The sequence below is a fragment of the Sprattus sprattus genome (genome assembly GCF_963457725.1).
Source record: "Sprattus sprattus genome assembly, chromosome: 21".
NCBI classification, from domain to species: domain Eukaryota; kingdom Metazoa; phylum Chordata; class Actinopteri; order Clupeiformes; family Clupeidae; genus Sprattus; species Sprattus sprattus.
In genome coordinates, this window is record NC_137919.1 from 1,136,785 (window position 1) to 1,158,350 (window position 21,566).

The following is a 21,566-nucleotide window of genomic DNA, read 5'->3' on the forward strand; positions in this document are numbered from 1 at the left end:
TTTTGCCGTCCTTCCTACGGGATCAGGTAAAAGTTTAATCTATCAGATGGTAATACTACGTTGCTCTGATTGGTTCTAGGTATCCAATTCAGCGAAAAGGCATTTTCTTTCCTGGTTCGTTGAAACACGCCCCATAATCACAGCCCAATGGTTCCGTATCAGACTCATATTCTGACTAGAATTATGAGTATGACATCGTCAGGCTACCCAGATGCACTTGTTTGCCAGTGAAATCAGACACTTTCTACCTCTGGCACTAATAAGACTCTCGATAACAGGATGATTCTAGGAAGTAAGATGAACCCTATTGTGAAAGTAGGTGAACATACAGCCCATGCATGTAATGAAAAGAGAAAGACGTGGAGAAACATGGTAATCGCTCTCCCCAGAGAATTTTTCACTCTCGATAACAGCATGATTCCAGAAAGTAAGATGCACCCTTCTACACGTGTGTGTGTGTGTGTGTGTGTGTGGGTATTGGGTAAGATGAACCCTGTTGTGAAAGTAGGTGAACATACAGCCAATGCATGTAATGAGCGACAACAGGTGGCTGTTTTTTCTTTCTTGTCTTGTTTTATTGACTTTATCCTTTCTGCTGGTATCTCTCTATCTGCCTTCTTCTTCAGCCCACCCCTCTCAGCTCCCTCTGTGCCTTCTCTCTCTCTCTCTCTCTCTCTCTCTCTTTCTTTCTCTCTCTCTCTCTCTCTCTTTCTCTCTCTCTCTCTCTTTCTCTCTCACCCCCTCTTTTTCTCCTTGTTTCCTTCCTATCTTCTTTCTATTTCTCCTCTCATCACCGTTCTTCCTCATACCCCACCTTTTACCGTCTCTATTTTGCCTTTTCTACTCTCTCCATCTCCCCCTCTCTCTCTAGTGGCCAGTATGTCTCTCTCTCTCTCTCTCCATCTCCCCCTCTCTCTAGTGGCCAGTATGTCTCTCTCTCTCTCTCTCTCTCTCTCTCTCCATCTCCCTCTCTCTCTAGTGGCCAGTATGTCTCTCTCTCTCTCTCTCTCTCTCTCTCTCTCCATCTCCCCCTCTCTCTAGTGGCCAGTATGTCTCTCTCTCTCTCTCTCTCTCTCTCTCTCTCTCCATCTCCCCCTCTCTCTAGTGGCCAGTATGTCTCTCTCTCTCTCTCTCTCTCTCTCTCTCCATCTCCCTCTCTCTCTAGTGGCCAGTATGTCTCTCTCTCTCTCTCTCTCTCTCTCTCTCTCCATCTCCCCCTCTCTCTAGTGGCCAGTATGTCTCTCTCTCTCTCTCTCTCTCTCTCTCTCCATCTCCCTCTCTCTCTAGTGGCCAGTATGTCTCTCTCTCTCTCTCTCTCTCTCTCTCTCTCCATCTCCCCCTCTCTCTAGTGGCCAGTATGTCTCTCTCTCTCTCTCTCTCTCTCTCTCTCTCTCCATCTCCCCCTCTCTCTAGTGGCCAGTATGTCTCTCTCTCTCTCTCTCTCTCTCTCTCTCTCTCTCTCCATCTCCCTCTCGCTCTCTAGTGGCCAGTATGTCTCTCTCTCTCTCTCTCTCTCTCTCTCTCTCTCTCTATCTCCCTCTCTCTCTAGTGACCAGTATGTCTCTCTCTCTCTCTCTCCATCTCCCTCTCTCTCTAGTGGCCAGTATGTCTCTCTCTCTCTCTCTCTCTCTCTCTCTCTCTCTCTCTCTCTAGTGGCCAGTATGTCTCTCTCTCTCTCTCTCTCTCTCTCTCTCTCTCTCTCTCTCTCCATCTCCCTCTCGCTCTAGTGACCAGTATGTCTCTCTCTCTCTCTCTCAATTTCAATTTCAATTTCAATTTCAAATGGCTTTATTGGCATGAATGTGCGATACATTGTTGCCAAAGCACTCAATACAACAATATTAACAGCAGATAACAGCAACATTAGTGATAATACTGATAACCACACACACACACACACACACACACACACACACACACACACACACACACACACACACACACACACACACACACACACACACACACACAGAGATCAGCATTAAGGGAAAGAAAAAAAAGAAAAATAATAATAATGATAAAAGATAAAAGTAAATGAATAAATAAAACAAAACAAGCCATCTCCCTCTCTCTCTAGTGGCCAGTATGTCTCTCTCTCTCTCTCTCTCTCTCTCTCTCCATCTCCCTCTCTCTCTAGTGGCCAGTATGTCTCTCTCCCTGTCTCTCTCCATCTCCCTCTCTCTCTAGTGGCCAGTTTTGGTATTGCTGGCTAGTGTCTGTGTCACTGCAGCTGGTGAGTAAGCACCCACCGCCGTGTGACCACTTTTACTCTCACTGACCCTCTCCACTCTTCCTTCTTCTTCCCTCTCTCCCCCCTTTTCTTTCTCCTTGTTTCTCTCCCTGTTTCCCCCCCTTCTCTCTGTCCCTCCTTCTCTTTCGTCTGGTGCTTGAGACACTGACATCCTCAACAGTTTAACTGCTTTTAGTCTCACTGACACTGCACCTTCTTTCTCTTTCTCTCTCTCTCCCCTCTCCTCCCCATTCTCTCTCTCTCTCTCTCTATCTCTATCTCTCTTCCTCTCTCTCTCTCTCGCTCTCTCTCTCTCTCTATCTCTCTTCCTCTCTCTCTCTCTCTCTCCCTCTCTCTCTCTCTCTCTCTCTATCTCTCCACCCCTCCCTGATATCCTTCTCTGCTTGCAGGGGCCTGAGTCAGCATCCCCGAAAGTGTGACACGTAGCGGAGAGCATGAAGAACCTGACAGACCTGTGTCATGTGCTGCGGGTCACAATCATGACCACAGTTGTCCCCTGAGGGCTCTATACATGTGGGTGGAAGCACAAAGAGCCTGTAAGGTTGTGTGTGTGTGTGTGTGTCTGTGTCTGTGTGTGTGTGTGTGTGTGTCTTTGTCTGTGTCTGTGTGTGTGTGTGTGTGTGTGTGTGTGTGTGTGTGTGTGTGTGTGTGTGTGTGTGTGTGTATACATGTGGGTGGAAGTGCAAAGAGCGTGTAAGGTTGTGGGATTCATTCTTTTTAATGTTCGTTCGGACAACACAAACTTTCAACAAAACCTGGCATTGTACAGGTACAGGTTGATCCGGTGGCCCAGCTCACTCTCCCCCTGTGTGTGTGTGTGTGTATGTGTATGTGTATGTGTATGTGTGTGTGTGTGTGTGTGTGTATGTGTGTGTGTATGTGTGTGTGTGTGTGTGTGTGTGTGTGTGTGTGTGTGTGTGTGTGTGTGTGTGTGTGTGTGTGTGTGTGTGTGTGTGTGTGTGTGTGTGTGTGTGTGTGTGTGTGTGTGTGTGTGTGCGTGCGTGCGAGGGTGGCATGAGCAATGATGCTGTGAGGGTGTGGCTGTCACAATTCACCAAGTCTCTGAAATCGAACTGTGCTTCTTTTCTGATCAATCAGTAATAAATTCACAATGAATTCATTTATAATTAATAAATACATTCACATATTCAGTTTTTTAAGACCTCTCCCTACACTTCTAAACCGAATTCCCATGCTTTGGATTCATACTCACGTTCTCTGAACAGATTGTTCTTGAGTTTGTGTGTAGGCATCTCTAGGAAGCGTCCTGTGGTCTGGGAGAACCAGGGAAAAGCCCCACTCCAACACAGACCCTAAAGAAGATAAAGAACAAGGATAAGTGTTGGTGTGTGTGTGTGTGTGTGTTTTGTGGGGGTGAGAAGTCAGTTTTGAGTGTTGTTTGTTTGTGTGTGTGTGTGTGTGTGTGTGTTGTGTGTTGTGTGTGTGTGTGTTGTGTGTTTTTTGTGTTCGTGCGCATGCTTGCGCGCATGTGCGTGCGCATGCTTGCGCGCATGTGCTTGCGTGCGTGTGTTTGTGTGTATGTGTGTGTGTGTGTCTGTCTGTGTGTGTGTGTGTGTGTGTGTGTGTGTGTGTGTGTGTTGTGTGTGTGTTGTGTGTTTTGTGTGTGCGTGGGCATGCTTGCGCGCATGTACGTGTGTGCGTATGTTTGTGTGTGTGTGTGTGTGTGTGTGTGTGTGTGTGTGTGTGTGTTGTGTGTGTTGTGTGTTTTGTGTGTGCGTGGGCATGCTTGCGCGCATGTACGTGTGTGCGTGTGTTTGTGTGTGTGTGTGTGTGTGTGTGAAAGAGAGAGGGAGAGAGGGAGAGAGGGAGAAGCCATTCCAAGGGCATGTTGTCAGAGCCCAATCTTAATACATGCCCTCTCAATCTCGCCATGCCAGCAGAACTACTACCGGTTTTAGAAGGGCCTGTCCCTAAACGTTCCTATTTCACAAGTCTGATGAGTCATAAAAAAAAGTACATGCCACTTTCATTGTTTTTTTTTAATTTATTATTATTTGTTTTTTTATGTGAGATATGAAGGCATCCTGAATGCAGAATAAGAGCTCATGATCCTGTTTAAATATACAGGGTAATTCAAACACCTTTTAAAGAGGGACAATCTGAACAAACGTAGAGATAAATATATTGTTATTACTCATCATCAGTTGTTGTAGTAGTAGTGGTAATAATACTGGTAGTTGTAGTAGTAGTTGTACTACTGCAGTACACTGCTCGAAGTAGCTACTAGGTCCTTACAGTTTGTTATTGTTTGGCAACGTCACTCAAGTGTTACGAAAACATTAATTATTGAGAGGTTTGACAGTATGCTGGCCTACAGTATTGTTCGTTGTGGCAAAGCTTTAATCACTGCAGCATGTGCGTAACTCTATCGCTTCTCTTTCCATGACACTTTGAGGCCCGCCCAAACTCCACTCCATCCTTCTATGATGTCAACCGAAAATTATGCCACAGGGAGGTGTCGCAAGGACGCTAGGCGTCTCACCTGTCGGCATAAATAGCCGGTCTCGACAGAAGCGAACCTCAGACTCAGCATCCTACACACCTGGGAAACAGCGCTCAGCACACCCTGAAGAGTGAATACAAGCCGACTCGGGATATTTATCTGAAACATACTTACACAAGACACTAATTCATTTTTTTTGGTAAGTACATTTTTTTTTTGGCAGGCTATATATGCAACTATGTAAATAGCTATTATTGGCAATTTATACGGCGTAGCTTCTCTCGGTTTGGTTGGTTAATGCGTTGCATTTCATGACTTAATTGTCTCCTTTAATCCGCACTGGAGGTTATTAATGAGGTCTGGTGACTAAGGCAATTTAGATATTATGCCTCCTCTTCATCATGGCTACTAGATAACACATGTATATCATCCATAGGTTACCATTGTCCATTAGTGCTGCTCGTATTGTTTTCTTGGACTTTCAGTCGGCTTTCAGCTTCATTCAGTTACTTAAACACTGGGGTCAATTAGCAGCCTAGTAGAAGTACAAGCAGGCTAAAACATATAATTAAGCAATTTATACGTTATGATTTTTTATTAATATTAATTTCCTTTACAGAAAGATGGATAGCCTTCTCCGCGTTTTCCTTGCGCTATCCTGTCTGATGTTGGCCGTGCAAGGCTTGACTGTGGGCACACTCAATGTAAGATTTATTTTGTCTAATTTGTTCCTCTTTCCAATCATGTCTTTTTTATTATTATTGTTTTTCTTAAATATTTTATTTTAATTTGTTAATTTGGCCTTCTAGTATTTCTTTTATTTTCAACATATGTTCTATAACACACACGCAGATTTGCTAACCCCTTTGAGTGTGAAGGTGGAAAAGGGTGCTTCTGTCCAATTTGTGTTGTTGAAAATATCATGCTTTTCCCCCTCAGACAACCGTGACCAGATCCTCCTGTGGGACTACACGCGCATGCTTCTCTGATCCAGCGGACTGCGACCCTGCAACGAATAGCTCTTGTCTGTTCGTCTCCACCAGATCAACTGGTAGCGGCCTGCTGGACTTTGAACTCCGCGGAGAATCAAGCGGCTACATTGCCGTAGCTCTATCCACTGATACCACCGCTGTAAGTGTATTTCACTGTCCTTCTTTAGTAGACTATCCGGTGATCAGATACGCTTTAAAGTGAGCGTTCACTCATAAAGACGCGCGCGTTCAACACTGCACGCGTGCGTTTTCACACCCACCAACCAAACATATTTTGTGTTTTAAATTGGCTACCGTGGATTTAGTGAAATAGGATACACTACACATTCATACATATAGGCTGAGATGCTATGCCAGTGCTGTTTAACATTTACCCCCTTGTTTGTTCTAACAGGGAGGCAACGACAAAACCTACATTTGCGCTAACTCTAACGGCACTGCCAAGTTCTTCTTTGCCCTCCTGAACAACACGACGCTAGAGATTCAGAATACTGTGAGTATTCATCTAAATTATATCCTTTATTTATACGTTTCATTCAGATTTCTACTTCACTCCCTCTATTTCATTGAGGTAGGGCTTTTGAATGAAAAGTGACACCCATGTCTCTCTGTGTCCATAGACGAGCATCAGTAATGTTTCCGCTTCAGTCAATTCGACCATCATCCAGTGTGTGTTTGCTGTGACTGGCCTAAACGCATCGATGTCCCGTAGCGCTGACAACACCTTTGCTGTCGTACTGGCCGAAGGGACTCTTAATTCTGATGGTAAAATATACACACGCACACGCACACGCACAAGCACACACACACACGCACACACGCACACACACACACACACACACACACACACGCACACACACACACACACACACACACACACACACACACACACACACGCAAAGAGATATACTTATTTAAAAAATGACCTGTACCATCACCTCACCAGGCCATTGTGTTTACTCAACCCATCCACAGGTTCACTTTCAACACCAACTTTGAGGATGCCCACCGCTCTGCTGGACCTGTCCAACCCAAATAGCACCAACACAGTCACAGTAACTACTGCTCCCAACGTTACAACCAATGCCAACGCTACAACCGCCAGCACCGCCACCACCGCCACCACCACCACCACGGCCGCAGCCACAACAGCCTCAGGGGCGAACATTGGACTGCAACACAGTCTTTCACAAGGTGAGAGCAGCTCCGTTTCCATCCAGTTATCCAGAAGCTTCCATACGCAGGAGTGTTTGGCTCCTGGTCCAATACACTTTTGGTAGAATACAGCAACTTGCTCCTCACGATCCTCAACTATCCTTTCAGTGTGTGTACACCAAAAACACTCCAGACTGACCTAGTTACCCAGTGTTGGTGTATAACCCTGGCTCTGTAAACACTCCAGTGTTGGTGTATAACCCTGGCTCTGTTAACACTCCAGTGTTGGTGTATAACCCTGGCTCTGTTAACACTCCAGTGTTGGTGTATAACCCTGGCTCTGTTTACACTCCAGTGTTGGTGTATAACCCTGGCTCTGTTAACACTGCAGTGTTGGTGTATAACCCTGGCTCTGTTAACACTGCAGTGTTGGTGTATAACCCTGGCTCTGTTAACACTCCAGTGTTGGTGAATAACCCTGGCTCTGTTTACACTCCAGTGTTGGTGTATAACCCTGGCTCTGTTAACACTGCAGTGTTGGTGTGTAAGCCTGGCTCTGTTAACACTCCAGTGTTGGTGTGTAAGCCTGGCTCTGTAGACGGGAAATAAACCTACTAGCTCAGGAGGGAGGGGTGTTATTTGATTGGCTGTTGAGCTCAAAACTCGGTAACCTTTCCACAGAACCTTTCAAGTTGTGGACTGCACCTTTAATTCACAATAGAGAAATGGGCCAGAACATGGCAGATGTGGGCCATATGTTGTGCCCTTTAATGGGTGGGAGAGTTGCCTACATGCTTGCTCTGGGTAGTTCCTGTAAGGCACATTCTGGCAATGTCAATAAAAGAATTAAGTTGAGGTAGAATCTAATGATTTTTTCTGCCGCCATTGTAAGCGATATTCTAATTGATAAACCTTGAGGTAATATACAATCCATTTTCTCCTGATATGCAGACATCAACCTAAGTCAATCAATCAATCAATCAATCCAATCTCTTTCTCACACAGCTCTGTTGATCCTCTTCGGCGTCCTGGCCATCAGCCTGTTGTGATCCTTCCCCGGTAACCGCCTGCATCGCCTGTTGACAGGACACCATGCACAGCCTCCTCCCACTGCCAAAGGCTACAGCCTGCCTGAGCGCGTCCTGTCACAGGACCCTTACTATATGATGGCTACCCATCACATCTTATTTATTCATTCATTTCCACTCCAGCCAAACTATTTGGTATCAGTCTGCTAGGATGTGTGTGTGTGTGTGTGTGTGTGTGTGTGTGTGTGTGTGTGTGTGTGTGTGTGTGTGTGTGTGTGTGTGTGTGTGTGTGTGGGCGCGCGTGTGCGTTTGCGTGTATGTTTTTTAAATGATGAAGGACACAGACTTGAGGTGACACTGGCTGCAATTATTTCTATACCTCTTCTAGTATGAGATGCCATTGTGGCTGACCAGACAAATGTGTTTGTGTGTGTGTGTGTGTGTGTGTGTGTGTGTGTGAGACAGAGAGAAAGAGAGAGTGAGAGATAATTTGTCTGTATTTCTGGTAACTTGAAGCATGAAGCCATTGATTGGCTGACAGTTACATTAAATTGGTTTTATGAAGAGAATGTTTTTAAAGAGTTTATTTGTCCCTGTCTTTTGTAATGAATAAATTATATATTGAAATTGGCTATGAATTTGGACAGTGTTTTCTCTCTTTATTTTGTATCTTCGTTGACAATCTTGAGTATTTTCCAATACTTTCCGCACAGTCTATTTCAGGGCCAACTGCGCATATTAGCCTCAGACTATAGTAACTAAGAGCTTGCTTATTCATCCCCTCTCTACAAGTGCATGGAAACTGAACTCAGAAGCAGGAATATGTGTTATAGTGACTTAAACAAGGAACAAGGAAGCAAAAGACAGTCCAAGCTTCAGAGGAGAACAATAGGACACAATGGTCAATGGACAAGCAGAGGATACAAAGAAGAGCTTAGGGTTTTAAAAAAAAGAGGATTTTTCTTGTCAATGGTGAAATGGTGAAATGGTTTGCTAACAATGAGAAGGTGTGTCCGATAAGCATGAGTGTTCTAGAAAAGTGAATAAGTCTGTGGGTGTGCATTGTATTCTCAGTCCATCAATGGAAAGGAACATGATAAGAATCCATTAACCAATGGTTTGTGGTAGCTCTTGACAATACTCTTTGAAATAATGCCAAGGTCAATTCAAGGATGGGACTTTAAATAGCCAAAGCCGCAAATCCCCTTTAATTCCACTGCTGAGGCACCAACATCAGTCAGTTTCCCAGACAATGTGCTAGTTTTCATATTGTTGCTATCACAATGACCAGCATCTGTCCAATGAATGAATTTGTATGCATGAGAGAATCTACTAAAATAGTAGCATTTTATTGACATAGTAAAAGGCATTCAATGTTATGCTACGTATATCTTGCATTCCCAACTCCCTTCCCAAAACAGCAGGAAGCTCCTGACCCGTGGCTGTTTAATGTCTGTTCACCCAGAGGCCAACATGTTTATCTGCCTTTGGAGCGGGTCATATTCACATCACATTTAGGGATAGTTTCCACTTTATGGTGCAAGTGTATCAGCTTTATCATTGCAAAACATTATGGAGGTCTTATATGCTTCTGGTAGTTTCCATATTATGACTTCACCGGTGACATGGGAGGTAAAACAGTATGGAGGTCATATATGCTTCTGGTAGTTTCCATATTATGACTTCACCGGTGACATGGGAGGTAAAACAGTATGGAGGTCATATATGCTTCTGGTAGTTTCCATATTATGACTTCACCGGTGACATGGGAGGTAAAACTGAGGTGCAATATCATTAGCTAACGTGGCTGGGCTTGCAGTTAGGATCAATTGTGTTCCAATTTATAAGGATCAACTGTGGCACTGGCATTTGGTGTCCATGGTCGTGAGGCAAGGGGTATTTGGTGTTCCATATGACATTGCTGGAACAGTAGTTATGTCACCATTCTAATTGAAAAGGCTCAATAATAGTTGAATAGTTGAGTTAAATATTTGCCTGCCATCTCAGTGTCTGAGCTGGATGCAAACTCTTGTGTTTGTTGTTTTTATCAAGGTGACCTCGAGCATACGCCAAGAGCTACGGCATGTATGCGCAGAGAATGATAACAGGATTTGACTATGGTGCAAATTGACTCCCAAATGAGTGTGTGTGTGTGTGTGTGTGTGTGTGTGTGTGTGTGTGTGTGTGTGTGTGTGTGACAGAGACAGTGTGTGTGTGTGTGTGTGTGTGTTCTTATGTGTGAGTGTGTGTGTGTGTGTGAGTGTGTGTGTGTGTGTGTTCTTATGTGTGAGTGTGTGTGTGTGTGTGTGTGTGTGTGTGAGTGTGTGTGTGTGTGTGTGTGTGTGTGTGTGTGTGTGTGTGTGTGTGTGTGTGTGTGTATGTGTGTGTGTGTGTGTGTGTGTGTGATAGAGACAGTGTGTGTGTGTGTGTGTGACAGAGACAGTGTGTGTGTGTGTTCTCATGTGTATGTTCATGTGTGTGTGTGTGTGAGTGCGTCTGTAAGGGCATGTACTTATGTGTGTATACTGTATATCTATGTATCAACATATTTCTTGCCACTTCTCTATCTCGCATGCTCTGAAAATAAGGCTTTGTTGTTCAAGGCCAGAGGATCCGAAAGGCAAAGAACACAAAGTCTAGATCTAAATGTAAGTCCTCTCCATGTACTTTCCCTCATAATAGCCTTACGTCTTCACCCTCAAAGACACATTCATGACACACTGCCTGTATTTCCACATGACAGTGGCAAAGAAGACAAGGCAAAGAACACCAAGTCCAAATCTAAATCTAAATGTAAGTACTCTCATGTACTTTCCCTCATAATAGCCTTACGTCGTCACCCTCAGAGACACATCCATGACACACTGCCTGTACTTCCACATGACAGTCATCTGCCTGGGGAGATAAGGCCTCCAGGGAACAATTCACAATCTTAACACCACAGCTCATTAGTGGACCTATTAGAAAGCTGTCTCTGTCACACACACACACACACACACACACACACACACACACACACACACACACACACACACACACACACACACACACACACACACACAGAAAGCTGGACGACATCAATATTGACTTACAGAACACAAGGCAAGCGATAGAGAGGTAAAGAGTATTGGGGGGGATCCGTGAACTGGTGCGTTTGGACCGGTTTGTGAAGCTTGGTCTGGCTCCAGCACACCTGTCAAATATTGACTCAGAGCAAAGCTGTAAATGCAGGATGTCAGTAAATGTGTGAGTGTGTTGGTTAGTTTTTTTAAAGACTACAGTCAGGGATCTACAGGGAATAAGAGAACACATGTCCATCCCTGACCAAAGATGGACAGCTCACTTCACCTGGTCCCCGGGTGCTACAAGCTGCCCACTGCTCCTGGGGTGTCCTTAAGAAAGGAGAAAATAAATTCACCGCGACCTCAGGCCTGCCTGCGTGTCTGTATGTGTGTGTGTGTGTCTTGTGTCACCTCCATATATGCACGTGTGTGTTCCAGGGTGTCGTGTGTGCCATTAAAAACCTGACAAAGGTCTTAAATATTTAATAATTATTATTATCTAAATGTATCTATAGATTCTTAGGAAAGCCTGTTAGGCCTGAATACTCCTGCAGTATTTCTTGGGATATAATTGTATTTCTAGCAACTGAAGATGATAAAGAGGCACACTACCACACATATAGCAGCAATAATATAAACTTCACACATCACAACCAACACGAGTTGGGTCATATCAGCTCACTAATGTTTGCCTCCCCTGCTTCAGGTTCTGCCTCCCTCTCTTTGTCAGTGCATATTTGTATAGATGTATTTAAACAGAGGAGTTTAACAAACATCACATTGCACCATTAAAGGCGGGGGCCTTGGTCATGGAAAATGGTTTGTGATATTTGAGATCAACGATGAGTCAAATACAAACCCTCTCTTCTGTGCTCCTGAAGCAATGCTTTTGATAAGTCATTGATTGCATTCACAGAGCCAGGACTGAACAGGAACAGACTGCAGGTGTGTGAGTGAACAGTCACGCAAGAAATGTGAAAATATTTTCAATCTATTCAACGAAACGTGTAAATGATTATAATCAAGGCCCCCACCTTTAATGGGATTTATGATTACATCACCATAACAACCTCTAATCTGAGGATTCCCCCGGGTGTAGCATGGACCTACAGCAGAGGGAAGGAGCAGGAGATACTGCTGTAAGGGCGCCCTCTGGTGGAGCAGAGGTGTAAAAGAGAAAATACAAAGAGAGTTCTGTTACCACCAGCAGAAGAGACTGCTAGAGGGGGAAATGGCTAAAAATCTGCATTGGTAATTCTCACGAGGACTATGACAACAACAACATCACTGAGTTAGTCAATAGCCCAGTGTGTGAGAGAAACAGAGATCTTGTCTATCCTGATCAATCAGGTGATATACTTTTGGGTGGTGTGCCCATTCAAAATGAATACCAACACTCAGGATATTGGGTAAGTACTTAAACTTTCAAACAATAACAAAACTCTATATATTTATGTTCGCTAATACTGTGTCCTAGTTGTCTGGGGCATATTAACGCTGATATTCCTTCTCTCTTTATGTCAGTTGCATCAGATTTTCACAATATGTTGGGCAGATCCTAGAATGGCACGTTGTGTGACCCTCATTCTTAATCACACACGACTCTAGACTTTTAAAAAAATCCTTCATCCTAGAAGGCCAGCTCAAGCTTAATTTCCATTCGTTTTTAAACCAACAATTTCAACTTTACTTAACTCTACTTTGTAATTTAGAACAATTCAATTGTCCAATCAACCTGTCGTTTGTGTGCTTTGATCACAACATCTTTAAAATAGTCCTTTTTATGAACAAGAAATAATGTCAGTAGGGCCTAGTGTATGTCAAAATAGTTCATCTTCAATGTGAAATTGCCTACTTGTCATGTGATATGCAAATAATCAATTATAATATAATACCAATAATTTTCTTACAGGCTATTTGTTAACTGACTGTGAAGTAATAGCCTCTTTTGGAAAAAAAAAATAGAGAGCTTTAATAGTTGAACGCCACTGCAAATAGCCTGACTACAGAATAGCCTGACTACAGAATAGCCTACTGCACCAAGGGTTCTCAGCGTGAATTGTGTTGCCAGTGTTGGTTGAATTCAAATTGTTCATATCTCTTTAAGAGAAGTTGTCAAATTATGAAAACCACAGAAAACTGTAGGCAAGCGAAGGAGTGTTTTGGCACGTCTGGTGAAAAAAAGGACCTTCTTGATGTTGAGTAACAAACTGTTTGACCCTCCACCAAAGTAAAGTTGGCCTACCATAATCGCTTCAGACAACGTTTGCATGTCTTTTTAGAAATAAGGCAGCACATTTCTTGTTTTGGATGCGTATCCGAAGTTAGAGTTTGCACGTGGCGCTGCAGTGATCTGGCAACACAGATGTTGACGTTAACTTTCGTTTCACTCTTGAGTCTAGCAGGCTATATCCCAAGAGGGGAACTAAGGGTGTTCTACAGATTAAGTTGAAATTGTCCTCTACATGTGATGGACGTGGTCATCAACATTCGAAGACCTATACAAAGAGCATCCTTCTTTCTTTTACATCGCTGATTTGCAGGTAGGCTTTGTTTCATGTGAGTTTTCCCCGAACAGCAAACAGCGAGTGAACCACAGAGGCCCGCTGCATTTAGCGCATTGGTTCTCGGTCCATTTGTGATTTACAGACACACGCACGGACCACCGTTTTGGTACTTTCTTTAAAAACTGTTTTGTTTGTTTATTAATTGCTACGTATTGCTTTTTCAATAACGCTTAGCATTTCCACATATGTTACTAATACGTAACTAGTCCATAAGTGATGAAGTCATTATTGGCCTTGAGGGCCGTCTAGTGACACTTCTTCTGTTTACCCGTTGTGATTGTTTATAGATTACGCCAAGGACACGATTCAGAAATCCAGGAATTGCGAATATATCTTTTATGTTACTTCCTGAATACCCACGCCCAGTTCAACTGAAGATAATGGTAGTCTGAGAGTGGACCAAAGTTTACCGGTGGACTGCTAGCCTGGTTGCTATCTAGGTCTTTTCGTGTTTATTTTCGTGAAACTCTAATGACTCTTACCGCGTAGCCAACTGTTCACAAACCTGTACATCATTACAGGCAGAGAAACAGCGTTGTTGGGGTAGCTCGTCTCATTTCTGTCAGTAACATAGATAACTGAGCGTTGTGGTCAGACTGTAGTGGAAATGTAAATAACTTAATCGATGTCGCTTTTCTCCGATGGCAAAATGCTAATTGAACCACTGTCGACTGTGAGTTAGCCTACTTGTGTCGCTCCGGTTATCCGAGTTATGAGTTTCACTTTTAAATCTAGCAGGCTATAGCTTACAATAGGGACCAAGGGGTTTCTACATATGAATGGTGTCAGTCATATGTGATACATACAACAACATACTACAGTGTACGTACAGGGTGTTTTAATGCAATTTGCTATGCCCAATGGTCGCAAGTTTCCTGTGGATGGAAGTTGTGTTTCACGACGCTGAAGATGACTCGACATTCGCTGCCGGTTCTTGTAAGTTTCGGTTGCACCTGCTTAACCGTAACGCACTGTCAAGCTCTTATGCAGAACTGGGTTAGTTTCACAGTCGCTGAAGCAGCATAACGTGTAACGCCGTCCATTATTGCAATAATAGCAATACCCGAACTATGACTACATTTAGTAATACGTAATTAAGTTATTTAGTAATAGTTATGAAGTGCCTGTGCTCCAGACAGCCACGTAGGGGGATTCGCTCGTTAAACTTATTTCTACCACGACAAAATAAATCAAAATATGAGAATGTTTGACCTTATCACGCCTGGCGCTGTCAGATTGGTTTAAATGCAAACCCTTTTACCAATTTTATCTTTAGAAAACCCCCAAAAAACAAAACTACTCTATCTTTGTAAAATGCCATGACAAAAAACGTAAACACAACTCCGTTATTGCATACAATCAAGAAATGCTAAAGATCTTTCCGATATTTCCGACATTTCGTTCATGCACAGGTTCTGAGAAGTGAGAGTGCTATGCCCTTGACCACCTCGGACCATCAGTAAGCATGGGCAATAGCCAACCGAGCGTCCTGCAACAACACGGCTTCACCCTGGTGAGAGAGGAGCGCGGGGCCAGCCTGGTGAGGTCACAAGAGGGCAAGGAGTACCTCGTCAGACAGATCAATGATAACCCAGAGGTGAGGTCACACGGTTATTTCCCATTAGGCTCTCATGTATATGTGTAGGCCATAACTTCATCCTTGCAACAAACTGTGGATGTGCTAGAATGGTTTATTTTTCTTCATCTGCATTTTTGATCAGTAATTCCATCCTGTTTTGCTTAGACCTATGTTGCGAATCTCTAAAGGATTTGCGTTGACAAGTATTGTTCATGACTGGAATGTCTTGTCTCTCAGGATGCCTTCATAGTGAATGAAATTCTTGGAAAGCTGCAGCATCCGTATATCATTGGACATCAGACGTCCTTTAAAGGTAACTGCAGCATCCGTATATCATTGGACATCAGACGTCCTTTAAAGGTAACTGCAGCATCCGTATATCATTGGACATCAGACGTCCTTTAAAGGTAACTGCAGCATCCGTATATCATTGGACATCAGACGTCCTTTAAAGGTAACTGCAGCATCCGTATATCATTGGACATCAGACGTCCTTTAAAGGTAACTGCAGCATCCGTATGTCATTGGACATCAGACGTCCTTTAAAGGTAACTGCAGCATCCGTATATCATTGGACATCAGACGTCCTTTAAAGGTAACTGCAGCATCCGTATATCATTGGACATCAGACGTCCTTTAAAGGTAACTGCAGCATCCGTATATCATTGGACATCAGACGTCCTTTAAAGGTAACTGCAGCATCCGTATATCATTGGACATCAGACGTCCTTTAAAGGTACCTGACAGTTATCAAACTGCACATATTATGATAATTCGTTTGAGTTAATTATATCATTATGAAAGTCATTTACTGCTGAGGTACATTTTTTCAAGAAATCCTCCAGTAAGGGTGATTCAATGACACTGGTGTAGCCAACATTCAAGAATGCTTAATATTTGTGTGTCTGAGTTGTATCTGTATGCCTGTTTTGTTTAGGGAGAGGGATTGGGTGGGTGTGTGGGAGGGGTTGGGGTGGTGGGAGTTTGTGCTCTTTGACTCTTGAATTAATATTTGTACTGTACAAGTTTACATCTGTGCGTTAAAAAGCAATAAAAAAAAACCTTGTTTAAAGAATGCTTAATATGTAGTGCATGTGGTGTGTAAATACACAGTGAAGTTTCCTTTGGTTTACAGATGCTGGAGCATTCTATGTGTTGGTGGACTCCTCCAACCGAGGAGATTTGTCTCAAAAGATTCAAGACAAGCGAGAACGTGGGGAGCAGTTTACTGAGGAAGAGGTGCTCCCACAAAACATTACATTTTCTGAATAAGTGAGCGTCTTTATTCGAGGGAGTTTGACACAGTTGGTTATTACATCCAAATATGTGTACGTATCTTTATTCCAGGTTATGGATTGCTTTGTCAAGATTTGCTTGGCGTTGAAGCACTTGCACACGAATAACATTGTTCACAGAGACTTAAGACCACAGGTATAGTATATTTATTGTAATGTAATTATTTATGGAACATAATTTAACTCATAAACTATGTTTAGAGTGAATGTGTAAAAAATGCAAAGACTGCATAGATTTGGGTTATCATCCATGGCGATTGTCGGATGCTGCTGGATGTGGTTTCACAAGTTAACACATTATACAGTTACTTCAGTATCTACTGTTTAAATGTTTTTCTAAAACTGATTGTTCAAATCCTTGATTGTGATTTGCTAAAAGCCGTTGTAAAATCCAGCATAACCTTACAATTTGTCCTCATAACATTCTATGATAACATTCCATATTACTGCGCAGCGAATGGCAAGGCAAATTTGCCATCTGGCTGTTGCGTTGCTTCAAGGGGTGCGTGGCAACGATTTATTTAGGAACTATACTTTGTAATGGCGGAAGAATGACGGTTTATCATTAAACTATTGTTTCTTTAATTGAATTGTTTTTATTCAATGAAACCATATCAAATATTTGTTGTGACAGTTTTAGAAAAGCAATAAGCCCCGCGTCGTGCCTAACAACTCCCCTTACCTGTTCTAAAATCAGCACAAAGCACGGCCTCTTGGGGCTTATTGCTTAACTTTACTTGTGTCTTTTCCTTTCCGTTGTGTTGGTTAATAGAGCATTGTCTTCACTGAGTTTGGGACTGTGTGTTTGGGGGAGCTTCCAGAGATCAAAGAAAGGTATCTACGCCTGAAAGTTATTGACTCAATCTATAAATCCGTAATCTGATTCTGATTGTATGACTGATCTGTCTTGTCTTTCAGAGCTGGTGTGAAGAGTGACTCTACTTGGGAACTAACTAGCATTCCCCCTGAAGTCCTGAAGGGAGAAGAATACCATGACAAGAGGTAACATTGCTTGGCCACCGCAACTGTTCCTTCTGATGATTTGTCTAATATATATGGAGGCTATAAAGTTCACATTATTGAGTACACGTTTAAATACTTTAGTTGTATACACAGGCACACCATAGACTCTTATATCGCACATGCCATCATACATTACAGAGTTGATGTTTAAAGATGTATGACAACCATTGAGAATCATGACATGCAAGAGAATCAGTTTTCTTTTTTTATCTGTTTTTATAGTGATATTTGGTCTTTGGGCTGTCTGCTCTATGAGCTGTGTATGATGAAGAGTCCAGTAAGTACAACAACCAATTAAAATAATGCCTGGCCTGTATTTTGTAAACCTAAACTATGTGTGTATGGATTATGAATTTGCTGTTCAGAGAACCTGTATGAAGTGGTGTTCTCCTCCTCTTCTTGGATAGTTCACTGCAGAGAGTTCAGGGAAGCTGGTTCCTACGACCCTGAGCGGCTCCTACGAGCCTCTCCCTGATACCTTCTCCCAGGCCCTCCAGAAGCTCCTCAGAGACGTCCTGCAGGTGGACCCAACGCTCAGGCCCTCGGCGCAGGACATTTTGTGGAGGCCGTCTGTCATCGCCTTCCTCACAACCCAGGTGAGGTGTTACAGATACATTGGGGCAGGTAGGCCAGGTGAGGTGAGGTGTTATAGACACATTGGGGCAGGTAGGCCAGGTGAGGTGTAACAGACACATTGGGGCAGGTAGGCCAGGTGAGGTGTAACAGACACATTGGGGCAGGTAGGCCAGGTGAGGTGTAACAGACACATTGGGGCAGGTAGGCCAGGTGAGGAGTAACAAACACATTGGGGCAGGTAGGCCAGGTGAGGTGTTATAGACACATTGGGGCAGGTAGGCCAGGTGAGGTGAGGTGTTATAGACACATTGGGGCAGGTAGGCCAAGTGAGGTGTAACAGACACATTGGGGCAGGTAGGCCAGGTGAGGTGTAACAGACACATTGGGGCAGGTAGGCCAGGTGAGGAGTAACAAACACATTGGGGCAGGTAGGCCAGGTGAGGTGTTATAGACACATTGGGGCAGGTAGGCCAGGTGAGGTGAGGTGTTATAGACACATTGGGGCAGGTAGGCCAGGTGAGGTGTAACAGACACATTGGGGCAGGTAGGCCAGGTGAGGTGTAACAGACACATTGGGGCAGGTAGGCCAGGTGAGGTGTAACAGACACATTGGGGCAGGTAGGCCAGGTGAGGAGTAACAAACACATTGGGGCAGGTAGGCCAGGTGAGGTGTTATAGACACATTGGGGCAGGTAGGCCAGGTGAGGAGTAACAGACACATTGGGGCAGGTAGCCCAGGTGAGGTGTTATAGACACATTGGGGCAGGTAGCCCAGGTGAGGTGTTATAGACACATTGGGGCAGGTAGGCCAGGTGAGGTGTTATAGACACATTGGGGCAGGTAGGCCAGGTGAGGTGAGCAGTAACAGACACACAGCCCAGGTGAGGAGTAACAGACACATTGGGGCAGGTAGGCCAGGTGAGGTGAGGTGTTGTAGACACATTGGGGCAGGTAGTCCAGGTGAGGTGTTATAGATACATTGGGGCAGGTAGGCCAGGTGAGGAGTAACAGACACATTGGGGCAGGTAGTCCAGGTGAGGAGTACCAGACACATTGGGGCAGGTAGGCCAGGTGAGCTGTTATAGATACATTGGGGCAGGTAGGCCAGGTGAGGAGTAACAGACACATTGGGGCAGGAAGCCGTACAGTGATTCCTGTGATCCCTCTACACTGAACCTACATGTGGACGAGGTGGCAGTGCAGACAGTTATGCCTTTATGTTATGTTGACTCACACAAAACTGATGCCAATGTCTGTTTGTTGCCCGCTCTTGACCTTACCAGTAAAACTACAGGGGTTTACTGTGTTAAGGAGATGGGAATTTAACATGGAACACATTTTCTCCTTACTTAGTAAAATCCTGGTTAAAACTGAGGATGATATCACAGAGGTCTAGTTGAAAGATAAAAAGAACGGAAGATGTGAAAGTGCCCTTAATGTCGTTTTAGCTTGGATACTGTAACAAACATACAGTGAATGTGACTTTTGTTGTTTCTGTCTGGTGGTGGTGTGTGCTTGTTCAGAGTGACCGGACTGTTGCGGAGCTCCAGGAGAGTCTGAAGAAGCTGAGGGTTCTGGCTGATGGTCTGGAGAACCTGCACTTCGGGACCACAGTCGGCAGCCTGGCTGGAGGAGTGATTGGAGCCGCTGGAGGGATCACCTCCATCGTGGGTCTCATCCTGGCCCCCTTCACTCTGGGTGCCTCTCTGATCGTGACCGGCGTGGGAGTTGGGGTGGCAATCGCTGGTGGTGCAACCGCGGGTGTCTCCAACATCACCAACATGGTCAACCAGTCCATGGACCGCCGGAACGTGAAGAACATCATCAGCGAGTTCCAGGAGAAGCTGAACTCCGTGGTGGTCAACCTCATGCACATCTGTGAGGGCCTAGAGGCCCTCAATCTCTCCAGATCCGAGGATCCTCCAGGACTAGGGGCACCGAGCGCGGCCAAGGCGGGTGTCAGAATGGGGAGGGGGCTGGGGGGCATCTCTGAGCTGGTACGCCTGGCACAGGTGGGGAACCTGGGGAAGGTGGCGGCGCAGACCGCCAGGGCCGTGAGGGTGGCAGAGGTGGCCACCGGCATCTTCTCTGCCTTCTTCCTGGCCGTGGACGTCTACTTCATTGCCATGGATGCCAAGGAGATCCACAACATCCGACAGACCAGGGCGGAGATGGCCACGGCAGAAGACCCAGGCCAGCTGGAGATGCTCGAGGGCGCTGGTGCCACAGACGACGATACGGTCGAGCTACGAGAGGTGGACTCCATGACTGAACTGCGCCCCGAAGCAGCAGAGGAGGCCAAGCCAGAGGTGAAGTCGGAGACCATGAAGTTCGTTCTGCAGATCAGGGGGACAGTAGCCCAGCTGCAGGAAGGCCTGGACGAGCTGAGCGACGTCATCACATTCATCCCAAAGGTTGAGGCCTACAGCCTCTAAGCCAACCACAACATGTCGGCACTTTTCAATACAGGGAGTTTTTCTGTCACGTTTTTCACACAAGGGAATCTGGACACCCTAAATGTAGAGGGTAATCTATCTCAGGTAACTTCCTCGTGTACTTGGGTTTGCTCCGGTCAACTGATGACCTTTAACACGTGGATCCTTGTACTTTATGGTGTAACTGAAGACCAATGTTAACAGTTCTCAGCGCAGTCACGCACCAGTTGGATATCAACTGATCAGAACTATCACCATGATCATATTTACAAATGTACATTTGAGGGGATTGTATGTATATGATCAGAGTTTGACATTTAATCTATTTAATTTTTTTTTCATTGTCAACCTAGACAGCCAGGGACACAGATGGATAAGGAAGTGTTTTATGATTTGTTTTAGTTGGTTAATTTTTAACTGCAGTTATTATATGGTATCATACCTGTCTTTACTGGAAAATCTTAGTTCTCATAGCCTGTTATGTTAGGGTCATAACATGAAGTACTTCCTTGTGGGTATCTCAGTGTAATGCTAAGCATCTTATCAGACGTCCTACACTACTGTTCGTGCTCCTGCTGTGTTTGTTAACCCTGTGGAATCAGACTGCAGAAGTGAGAGCAGCTGTGTTCCATGACCTTTGACCTCTATGTGTTAGAGGGTGATGCGCTGATGTCTGATGTACTTCTGAACATGTTCTCCTGTGAGGTGAGCTATCTCCACCCAGCTTCACCGTTAGAACAGAATAAAACCCAAACCAGCTGCTTCCCTCGCTGTCTGTTGTGTGAATCTGTTTCATTCTCCTCAGGTCTCCTCCTCCTCCTCAGGTCTCCTCCTCCTCCTCAGGTCTTCCTCTCCTCCTCAGGTCTCCTCCTCCTCCTCAGGTCTCCTCCTCCTCCTCAACTTCTACCTCTCATAATGGAACACAAACAGATCTAATGGTGCATGCATTCTTTCCCTTCTTCCTCGCCAATTGCCCCCCAGTATAATTTAAAATGTGTATCCAGTTGTAAATATTTAGCCCAAGTGGTTGTATTGATACTACTGGTCTTAGAAGTGGGTTAGTAGTCATGTGATCCACTATTCCTCTTGTCATCCAGTCTACTTCCTCCACCATGCTATATAATCCACTATTCCTCTTG

General features: G+C 44.5%; 1 protein-coding gene across 1 annotated transcript; it reads left to right on the forward strand.

Moving 5' to 3' along the window:
- The first annotated feature begins 13,297 nt into the window (after positions 1-13,297).
- LOC308382452 (uncharacterized protein) lies at positions 13,298-21,021 on the forward strand. The gene is made up of 10 exons (XM_080860180.1): positions 13,298-13,495; positions 14,932-15,116; positions 15,336-15,411; positions 16,234-16,337; positions 16,446-16,529; positions 17,166-17,227; positions 17,312-17,395; positions 17,639-17,693; positions 17,824-18,012; positions 19,516-21,021. The coding sequence occupies exons 2-10, from the start codon at positions 14,985-14,987 to the stop codon at positions 20,425-20,427; spliced, it is 1,698 nt and encodes a 565-aa protein (XP_080716306.1). The 5' UTR covers positions 13,298-13,495; positions 14,932-14,984; the 3' UTR covers positions 20,428-21,021.
- The last annotated feature ends 545 nt before the right edge of the window (positions 21,022-21,566 follow it).

What these genes read in the sequence shown, in the direction of transcription:
- LOC308382452 (XM_080860180.1), top strand. Translation starts at nt 14,985, where the DNA reads ATGGGCAATAGCCAACCGAGCGTCCTGCAACAACACGGCTTCACCCTG. An exon ending in ACAGAGACTTAAGACCACAG is followed by an intron (nt 16,530 to 17,165) that starts GTATAGTATATT and finishes GTTGGTTAATAG; the next exon opens with AGCATTGTCTTCACTGAGTT. An exon ending in GAAGAATACCATGACAAGAG is followed by an intron (nt 17,396 to 17,638) that starts GTAACATTGCTT and finishes CTGTTTTTATAG; the next exon opens with TGATATTTGGTCTTTGGGCT.